Source organism: Prorops nasuta, unplaced genomic scaffold (genome assembly GCF_024137725.1).
Source record: "Prorops nasuta isolate Cenicafe-Biocafe unplaced genomic scaffold, Cenicafe_Pnas_1.2 PNAS00010, whole genome shotgun sequence".
NCBI lineage: Eukaryota > Metazoa > Arthropoda > Insecta > Hymenoptera > Bethylidae > Prorops > Prorops nasuta.
This window is the reverse complement of record NW_027116807.1, coordinates 5597502-5608509: the sequence shown is the minus strand read 5'-3', so window position 1 is coordinate 5608509 and position 11008 is coordinate 5597502. Positions and strand designations below refer to the sequence as shown.

At 33.3% G+C, this 11008-nt stretch overlaps 1 protein-coding gene across 1 annotated transcript; it reads right to left on the bottom strand.

Annotated features, from left to right (window-relative positions):
- Nucleotides 1-4551: 4551 nt before the first annotated feature.
- Nucleotides 4552-10812, bottom strand: 5PtaseI (inositol polyphosphate-5-phosphatase A). Its single transcript, XM_066732951.1, has 11 exons — nt 10671-10812; nt 9405-9446; nt 9216-9316; nt 8595-8682; nt 8461-8524; nt 8173-8393; nt 7948-8088; nt 7713-7874; nt 7427-7612; nt 7276-7341; nt 4552-6541 (listed from the first exon to the last, which is right to left on the bottom strand). The coding sequence occupies exons 1-11, from the start codon at nt 10731-10733 to the stop codon at nt 5156-5158; spliced, it is 2520 nt and encodes an 839-aa protein (XP_066589048.1). The 5' UTR covers nt 10734-10812; the 3' UTR covers nt 4552-5155.
- Nucleotides 10813-11008: the final 196 nt, after the last annotated feature.

Below are 11008 nucleotides of genomic sequence, written 5' to 3'. Positions count from 1 at the left end.
TTTTGTTTACATGGTATATATGTTTTTCGAACAAGCGAACAAATCTTTACGTATCAGCTAGCTTACAATAACTTTATTTTTCTACTGTTTTCAGTACATATATTGGTACATCACAATTATTATTATTATTATTATATGTAGCTCAACTATTTTCTTAAAAGAACTGGTCATTTGACAGTTTCACCTCATATTTGTATATTAGAACATCTTTAACATTGACAATAATATATTTTTATATTTAATCACTTTCCAAATATATTCAATATAGAATAAGATATATATGTATATATAATAATATTTTTTAACACATATTCTTATTAACACCGCCGGTACAAAATTTAAGTACATATTACATACATGGTACAATATTTATAAAAGTATAATATTTTACGTAAAACAATTTTTTTCTTTTCTTTTTGTATTGAAAACATCAGTTGAGGAAGGAAATCTGACATTGCGTTTTATAATCATATCGCATATAATATCGATCCACTTGATTATAAGTAATGAATTTACGAATATATTTATTATCAATTCGTTTTCTAACACATAGAAATACAATGTTCACCATTCAGAAGCATTATACCTAGTTAAGCAGAATAGACAAGACTTGAGCTTCTTACTTTAAGAGCCTTAAGAGCTAATATAGTGTTAGCATGACTATCAAATTATTTAATCAGCTAACTTTTAAGGAATGGCTGAAGATATAATTCATGTTTTGGCATGGAGTTAAGAGTGCTCTGAAGTAAGCAGGGATCATCAATATCAACAATCAACATGTAAGAAGCTTACAGAAAATAGCGTTTATAAATCACGAGTATATCATACATTATCTAAAGTAAAATGGCATTTCAGGGAATGGCTGCAGTACTTTCTTGTAGACTTGAGGCGATTATTCCTCGAGTACAAAATTCAACGTTAAAGAAAACCTATGAGGTATCGCAGCAGGAATGCGAAAGCATTCGAAATATTATTTATTTATTAACACGCTACGTTTGTGTTGATTGCGAGAGTATATAGTATATAGATAATACGTAATATCACTTTAAGGTACGGTCAAAATTCTATATAGCTTCTTCGTGGGAGCTTCACAGCCCAAATACGTATTATAACCTCAAACTGGACCGAAGTCGAATGAACAAAGAAAGCTTTTTTCTAACAGGAGAAGAATACAATATATATATATATATATATATATATATATTACCACACTAGCTAGTGGTAAAAAAAAATTAAATATGGAAACTCAAAGAAGTTAAATAAGGTCTTCGGTCATTCGATTTCATATAGGTGTAACAGCACAGAATGTACAATACAATTAAAAACATCCAAACGAGCACGCACGAATGGACCAACAAAAGGAAGATTCTTGTAAATATTTGGAAGTAACGTTCATTCGTATGCTTTATCGCTGGATCGGATTTCATTTAATTTCAGTCGAACAGAACTACAAAATTGACAATTGTCGCAAAAACGTTTTCCACGTGTAACAATATTAAAAAGTATCGGAGAGATACCTTCCTATTTTTATCCCTTGGCAGCGTTAACGCTTATGACTAAAAACTATGGGTACTCATAAATACATTCTATTTCATATTACACAATAATGAAGATCCATCAAATCGTACAGCTATTATATGCTTGCGCAATAATGCTCGGTTCTCTCGAAGCAGAAGAACTCGATGAAAAAGAAAGTAGGACACAGTAACACCGACGAGAAACATTTAAAATATCATAATACATATTATATCAATTCGTAATAATTTTTTGAAAATGATTGTTATTAAATATCGATGTCTCTCATAGATGATTTGGGTAACATCTCGCGATGTTCCTATTTTCTCTAAGATTACCATTCAAACACAGTACACTCAATGACGGATTGAAACTTCAAAATCTGGTTATCCCAGAACCCGCGTATTCTGTAGCTTAAACGAAAATTTTCGGTATCGGTACGGACTGAAAACAATATATACAGATATACATTTATTGTTACAAGTACCGATATTTGTCGTTAACTTTAACCTGACGATACCGAAATTCGTTAGTAAGAGTTACAGAATTTGCCTACAGACCTTATATTCTACATATATATTATTATACAGAGTCTACCAGATAAAATAATCTAGTCCCATGGGCATAAATTTTTTTGTAATTAAAAATTATATCAATTTTTATATACGAGATTTCTGAGTGCAGCCGAAAGAAGCGCTTCAACAAAGTTTTGTACTAAGAATCCATATCTCTTATGGTTACGAAGTTAAGATGAATTTTAGGTCCAACATCTAGTTATTTTATTTGGTAGATCCTGTATACAGGGCGCTCCGTTTAAAATATATGAATGAATATTTTCTAGGAGGGATAGCATTTGAAAAAATATTTTAAACAAAGCTTTTATATTTTCAACTGGGCCATAAGATGATACCAATTCTCTAACCTAGAGAAGTTATTTGAAGGTCATTTTAACTTTCTTTAAACGACATACATTTTTTTTATTGAGTGTTCTTGTAACTGACCTCGCGAGTTTTCCAAACTGCTAGTAATGGCGCTTTTAATCCAGACGTTTGCTAGACGTTTGGATTTGAAATTGTAAATAAGTGTGGGTTTGGCAGGAATAGTATGCACGAACGCTGACATTAGTAGTCGTTCGTTTCTTCAGACTCAAATTAACTTGCAAACGCCTGTACCACACACAAATGTACATTATTATAGTATTAAGACCTTGAGATTAGACACAAAGGTATGTAGTAATTATATTAAGGGATATACCATTTATAAAACTTAATGACCTTTCAAGGTCAAACTATAATAATGCCATCTTATGTCCTTCTTGTAAACAAAAAACTTTGGGTCAAAACAGTTTTTTATAGTTGACCTCTATTAAATAATATTTGAACGTATATACTGTTTAAAATGAAACATCCGGTATATACAGGGTGCAACAGTGATTCATGCAAAAAGTTTATAAGTAACAAATGTAATTTTAAGTAGCTTCTGTTAATGGACCATGGGTCGCCGAGCTACCAAAAAAAAACTTTTTTTGGTAGCTCAAAGGCACATAGTTTATTAACAAAAATTGCTAAAAATTACACCCCCTATTACCCCTGAAAGTTTTTTATGAATCGCAGATACACCCTGTATAGATATAAAATGGAAAATTAAAAGCGTACGGATCGTTCGTTCTCTTCATATAGTTTCTGCTGGATTGAAAATTACTTGAAATTTTATTTTTTTCATCAAACTGTTGTCTCTCTGAAGATTTTTACTGTAGAATCCGCATGTTTAATATGTATATACCGTGTAATTGTTGCTGTACCATTGTTGTTGTTGTTATTGTTGTATGACTCCGGACTAGTTGGCACCGACTTCGTCTCTTTCTGACTTTCATGATTCACCATAGCCACTGCACCAGAATAAAGGATTCTTTAGACTAAAAATTCATTTAACTACAACTATATAATTGCAGGAATCATTTACAGAAGCATCTTTAGCTCCAATAAATCATTCTTGCTATCCTCGTTCAAATAAGTCACCGATAAAATGCATGAGAAAATGGTATGATTCATTCAATATTTTACTAGGCAAAAAATTAACGATCATATTTAATGGAAAATGCACAACTAGCGTGATTAGTGACTACAGATGTATTATTATCAAAGGCTACGTACGTAATATGCATTACGAGACGTTAGTGTTCTTATAAAAAGGAAAAAGATAAAAAAAAGAACTCATAAGTAAGAAAAATCGATTTTATATTTACAGAGGAATGTATCGTAGTTGGATAAAAGTCTATGTATTATAGTATTGTATGTGATACATACTCTAGTTATGGAAGTTTCATTTCTTTTTAAGTTCATTCTGGCAACGATACGAGGTAGAACGTTGGGACAAAATCTATTTTATTTTATCGATTGCCTCGTGGCAAGAAGTATATATAGTGTGTAAAATAGAAATTATTCGATCAAATTCTCATTTGATGTTCTTAAACATAATTGGTCCTGTGAATTACAATTTTGTTATAAAAAGAAAAAGGAATATATTCTTATTGTCACGTATTGATAATAAAAGCATTAACATTTAAGTTAACAAACTATGCTAAATGATATAAGATCTAGGAGATACGAATAAATAAAATTTCTCTTTTAATAAGAAACAAAAGTTAAGAATATATTCGCCTATTGCACAAAGGCTCTGAAAGTATTACTGATAATTATTTCATTAATACTATTTATAGCTCTAACTTTGGTTGGCAGTTCTTTCCAAAAACCAGAGGATCCTATCTCTGGAAGTTAAAAAGTAAAGTTTTAAAAACTTGAAGCAGTTAATAAAACGTATATCTTCGTGATAATGCTGTTGCATATTATGTATATTATAACGCGAGGCTTATAATTTCCGCAGAAATAAGCGTATCATGCATAGGCTTGGGGTAAGAAACCAATGCATCATAAACTGAAGGGTATAACGTGTTGGTGTGCTAATTAAAGATCTACTATTAATCTACTACAGATACTGGTAACAATATTATCAGTCTGCAAGAATTGTCCTCTATACTAATATAACTGACTTATCTTTTTAATAAAATTTGTGTAAAGTAAAACGTAACATGTGTAAAATATCCTGCTTTCTATTAATGCAGCTAGATACGCTTATTTACAATTGCATACTCTATTCAGTAAATTGCTAAACAAAAAGAAACGGTCGGTATTATTGCTATTCAGAGTATTATGCACGTGCAAAAATACAATTTTATGTTCAACGCAGGATTGACTGTTTACAATAAAGACAAAGCTCAAGCAAAGATAGTCATAATTCACAAATCATGATTTCATACGGACTTACGAATAATATTACGGGATTGTAATGAAAATAAATTATTTTTTCTAACAACTGAAGAGGAATATTGTACGAATAAAAGCGTGTAAGATACGTAAATACTAGTTATAGGAAAAAGTAGTAGTCTGTCAAGTTTACAATACAAGGAATACAAGAAATCCTAGAACTAAAAATATAGTCCTATAGAATAAATTAACTAAAAATACGAAACAAAAAAGCGACATAGAGGAAAAAATATACTGTATTAAGAGCGGAGACTTCAACAGTCACAATTTCACTTTAAATAAATAGTATTAAGCGTTTGTAAATCTAAGCAATTCGTTTAGGATACCGAGCAGCAGCACTTTTGGCATCTTCTCTTCTTTCCTACGATATTATTCTTACATCTCTCAGTAACTTTGAATGCTTTTATCCTTAGTTTAACGTTTCCCGTATTTTCACTAGTATCCTGGCTCTGAATGGAATTGCTTCTGGTAAGATTTCTCGAAGCTGAAACCTCTGATATTTTGCTATCGGCTTTAAAGATTTCTGTATCACTGCATGATAATCTTGTACTATCAGATTCTACATTTATCACATTGCTATCACAAGTCTGATGCTGCTGGTACTGAATATCAATTCTTGAATTATTTAATTTCGTTTCAAAAAGGTTCTGTTCGATGCATTTATCACCTATTATAGGAAAATGTCTTACATCTGATATGTTCGTTAAGAATTTACTCTGTACACCTATAAACTTGTCATTAGTATCTTTTCTTTCGTCGATTAATCTCGTCGTTTCTTCCTGTGAGATTCCTTGGTTTTGTTCATGTTCCAGCTCTGTGCTCAAGATTATGTTTTCACACTCCTCTTGGGTTTTGTTGGAAGTATTGTCAGACTTCTCGAAACTGGATGAATCTCCGTTCAGAGTCTTAGTTTGTCCATCAGAATAAGCACTGAGCCTGTTCTCGGAATAATTACTGTGCTTATCATCGTGCAAGTAGACGGAACTCTCATTAGACTCGAAGTTACTCGCATTGATAATAGCGATTCTGGGAATCACCAGATCCACAACATCTCCTGGACTGGGACTAGGACTGGAACTGGAGGAGGATCGATGAAACTCGTTAAAGGAATGATAACCCTGTTGACCTTTGCCCTGGAGCCAAGCTCTGGTTAATACTTGGGACCTTTGCCAGGACACGTCGCTGTTACTCCTATTTTTTCTCAGATCCCAAGTACGTTCTTCGTTGTCGGACCAAGTATGGAGTTTGTATTCGCTAGGACTTCGTTTAATTTCAAGGTCCCTGCTGTTGATCTGCTCAGCCTGTTCTCTCTTCTCGTTTCTAGCGATCAGTTCTAATTTGGATTTAAGCAAAGCTGGCGAGACCGCCCTATTATCGACTCTCCTGACATTGGACACATTAGTCGATACAAAAATTAAGTCACTCTCGTCGTTTTGGTTGTCGGGATGCTCTTCAGGAGCAGGTACTGCATTCGGGCTCGGACTGTCCATGCTATCTGGTGTGTAGGGGTCATGCTTAACGGGCGCAGCGTGCAAGAGATTAGAAGAGACACAGAGCGGTCGTGCGCTATTACAGTCAGGCAACATCGATAACACATCCAAGTAATTGTCGGGCACTCGAAAGCAAAACTCGGCTGCAGTTGGCAAGCTGCAACAGTTTATCATACCTGCATCCGAGTCGATGATTGCCCTCAAGTAGACTGGCTGAAAAGGTGAGAAAATAGACAAACCTTATGTAATACAACGTAAGCAACTTGGGACTTTTGCAAATTATCTAATATATGTATATATATATATATATATAAATGTTTATAATAAGTATGTCATATATAATACGAAGCCACAAGGCTCTAACTTCTATGATTTAAAAGTAAATGGTACACTACGGAGCCTCTCCAATAAGATTACAAGCTCAACGAGCTTCGATTAGCTTGGGATCTGTACAATTTTTAATGATGGTGCAACATTAGTAGTACCGTTATCAAGGATGTCTTTTTTGAGGCTAATAGTGAGATAAAGAACAATTCAAGACACACCCAGAACAATCAGAATAAAAATGTTAGTCGTTCCATGATAACGATAGTGGTAGCTCTGGGGAATTTAAATGTTGGAAAATAAAAAGAAACGAGAATATAATATAATGAAACTACATTGAACAAGCCCTGATGAACCCATAATCAAGACAGCAGAGTACAAATAGAAATATAATAGGATGTATGAAGGAACCAAGATAAGAACAGACATAGTTCATAGATAGGTACCTTAGTGCTTAGAGATTCATTCGAAACTCCAGAAAAACAGGCTGCACCATAATCATTAAAACAATGGATCATCAGAATAAGAACTAGGAAGTGTTTAAGTACATGTTCCCAGTATAGCAAATATTACTGAACCCAGTTTTCTTTATAAATGCAAAGTTAAAAAAAAATTTTCCTTACCTTATGATCACCCATGCACGTTGCTGGACCAATTATTCCATATTCTACTGCATTTGATGATGATATCTTTGTGAGAAGAAAGATATTTATAAGTATAAATTTCTCCAGAATTAAATGTAATGGTACTTGCTATAGCAGATTTGTAACATACACTTTGAACTAAGGTCTTGGCAGCAGGGCTTAGTAGAACTCTATCACACCAAGCTGGGACCCTCGTTTGCATGTAATTCGTGGCTTCATTGACATCCTCCTCGAAGGGATAGCTTGGTACAAAATTTATTGGAAATTCAAACAATCTTCCATCAAAATCTTCCAACTCTTTGTCATACTCTCGCAACTGCATAAACATCGGTAATTTCATTATGGAGCTCCTAATTATTAATACACTGTTGTAAGTAATATGATAACGAAGAAAAAATTATCAACAGCAAACTTACCCATTCCCCACTGTTTTGCATAAAAACATTTTGATGCTCACAGTGTGAAAATTCTTTCTTTCCTAATGTCAATATGAGATCATCTTCCTTGTTACGAAATTGCAATTTAGAAATATTACCCTTGCTCGATAGCTTCTTCTCTTGAGTATCTTCTGTAAGTTTCTATATAGGAAATAGAAAATACTCACATGTAAAAGTACTGTGTCATTAAAGAAAAACTGCCAATGATTATTACCTTAATGACACCAGAAGTGTCGGTTCTAAAGTTAAAGTCTCCAAACAAGAAGTATGGTGCATTTGGATATTTATCATTATGAAATCTGTCTAATGTATGTTCCAATGCTCTCCTACGTGTTTTACTATATACGGATGGAAACTAAAAATTAAAATTGATGTAGTGAAATTCTACCTTTGTTTTAATAAAAATGAATGCTAGAAAGAAAAATAATTGGATACATACTGTTTCCATTGCAATGAAATTGCTTGCATCGTGAAATAAGTGTATATTAATGAGATCAAAAACTGTTCCCCTAATACTCCATCTTGTTCGTAGGAATCCCTTCCTAGACCATTTACACTCTGGAAAGAAGTCTTGGGGGAACTTGGCTTTCTCTTTGGTACTGACTGCCTCTATATTACCAGAATGAACTTCTTTTCCAGTTACAGGTACAAAAGTGCATTCTGAAATTTTATTTATTTTTATAGAATTTCCAAACAGTTTTTATGATGATATAATAATAAATCATACCTTTAAAATCCCACAGTAAAACTTCTTTTAAAGATTCGTGGACAAAATAAAAATTACCAAGTGCCTAGAAACAAAAACATGTGATTACAGATTGCTTATAAAGTTATTTAAACTTAAGTTTCCTTAATCCTTACAGTAAAATGTTCAGCAGACGAATAATCCTCATCTAGGAAAACTCTCACTTTGTCAAATAGTCTGAGCTCTTCGGATGACATAAGTAATCTAAAAAACAAAACAAATCTGATTCTAATAATAGGGGAAAGCAAAAAACCTATTTTTATAGTGACACAAATTTATAATATTTTATATAATAAATACGTTTAAACTTTATTTTATAATGTCATTTTATAGTTATAACATAATAAACTGATCTTTTGAAGTAGCTCGCTCAACTATGAGAACATGCATGATTATAATCTATTTTTATCGTTTTCTCCCGCTTATGCATCAAAAGGCATTCAATATTGTAAGTAAAATTATTTCTTTAAAAGAGATAAGAAAATTTTACACAGCAGCAGTTAATTAATAATAATTAATTTGCAGTCACATTTCATTAAGTCACAATTTAATGTTATTATTAAAATGTGTGAAGCAGGAGACTGCAACTAGACTATTGATTTATATGTGTAGAGCTAATTTAATTAAATGAGTGTAAAAATAAATCTGCCAGCTCAGAAGCCTTCCAACATGCACTAACCAGATTAAATTCCACTCACTTTTTATATTAAACAATAATTAAAAAAATTTTTAATTACCTAACAAAATCTTCCACATGTCTCATACTTTGTTCATAATTTTTTCCTCCTACTTCTTGGCAGTGTAATGCAATAAATTTTGGATCCAGTCTGGAAATAGTCTGTAAAAAGAGATTTTGTAGATAGAAAGAGTGCTATACAGATAATATGAATTAATTTTATTTTTTAAAATATAATTTAAAAACTCACGGATAAAAACTCTTCCGTCCATATTTTCAACATAACACTAGGCTGAAAAATATTATTTTTATTATTAAAATTGACTTGGAGAGAAGTTTTAATGAAATTGTTTGAAGTTGAGAAAACTTAATTTGCGCTGCGGAATATAATAAACAACAATTACCGCAACACCGCGGACGTAACACAGCTGTGCGTAAGAGACTATTCAACTGTCAGAATGTCCAAGCATAAAAAGTAACTTAGGAGAAGGTCATTGAAAAATCGTGAATAAAATAAGCAGGCGCAATGTCGGTAAAGAGAAAATAAGAAAAAAGACGATGAATAAAGAAGTGTAATATTCCACTTGCAGAATTAAATGGTCCATTTTCACCCAATTTTAAAATATAAAAATCCGGTTTAAAGAAATTACTACGAGGGTTTTCAAAGCGTTAAATAACTATTCCCATCGGAGTTCAAGATTTGAAAATAAAGATCGTTCACTGTCTTAAGTTAATATTTGGTAGAGTCGAGGAATTACAAAAGGTACACGCTCAAGTAACCCAGAATGACCCAGCTTCGAGTGAGATTTTTACGCATCACGAATGGTGCTGGAAGTGTCGCTTAAAGTAGGTTTAAAATTACTCGTTAAAGTGACCCAGGTTGACCTAGCTTTGAGTGAAATTTTTATGAATCCCCATCGGTACTTCAAATGTCACTTAAAGCTGGGTTTGCCTGGGTCATTTTAGGCCACTGAAAAAAATCTACACACGTTCGCTCTTTCTCCTTAGCCAATCACAGTACAGAGTGTACGATTCATTCATTTGAAAAATCATGGATCGATTTTTGGACGTATACAAGTACATATGTTTGAAACTTCAAAAACTACTTTGCCATTGACGATTAGGATGCAAAAGTGTAAATGAACTGAAGAATATAAATAGGATAGGATGGAAAAAGACTAGGCTACGGGTATATTTGATAAATCGTTACAGAGAGGGAGGAAGAGAGCGAGAGATATGGTGATTGAAAGAAAGACAGAGAGAGAGAGAGAGAGAGAGGGAGGAGGGGGGAAAAGGGGAGTTGAAAAGATAGGACTGGGGAGAAAAGAGTTTCGATGAACGAGAAGGATCGTGGAAAGAAGTATAGTATCGCGTCCGATAAGCATGAGGGAAAAAAGTAGGTCGAGTCGGAGAAGTAAAGAAAAAAGTCGAAAGAAAAAATCAATCGATCTGTTCGGAGAGTCTGGCACATCTTTGGTGAAAATAAAAACAGGAGAAAAGGAGAAAGTTTACGTACCTCCTCGAAAATGCTGCCAACATTTGCCGTGATAAGGAGAACCGGGACGCCGCTACTCGTCATCCTCGTAGCTCTATTTTAAATTACAGTAAAAATATATTTGACTGTTCGTTGGCTAGCTAGCGACGGAGATGACGACGAGGATAATGATGATTACAGGAACGTTGTTCCTCTTATCGGGAGGCACGATCAGCAGGTGAACGCACGGTAACTTTTTACGAAAAATCCAAAAAGAAGAAAAAGAAGCGTCGCGCACTGCACTGAACGAAGCCGGAGTGAATTTTCCGGACTTTGTCGGATCCTCGGGATTCCAAAGTGTGTAAAACTAGGGGTGCTTT

Bases quoted from the DNA above. Each gene is read 5' to 3' on its own strand.
- 5PtaseI (XM_066732951.1), bottom strand. From the start codon at position 10,733: ATGACGAGTAGCGGCGTCCCGGTTCTCCTTATCACGGCAAATGTTGGC. The intron at 8,394-8,460 runs GTATGATTTATT...ATAAAATTTCAG, and splicing joins TTTACTGTGGGATTTTAAAG to AATGCACTTTTGTACCTGTA. The intron at 7,613-7,712 runs GTAAGTTTGCTG...ATGTTTATGCAG, and splicing joins TGCAAAACAGTGGGGAATGG to TTGCGAGAGTATGACAAAGA.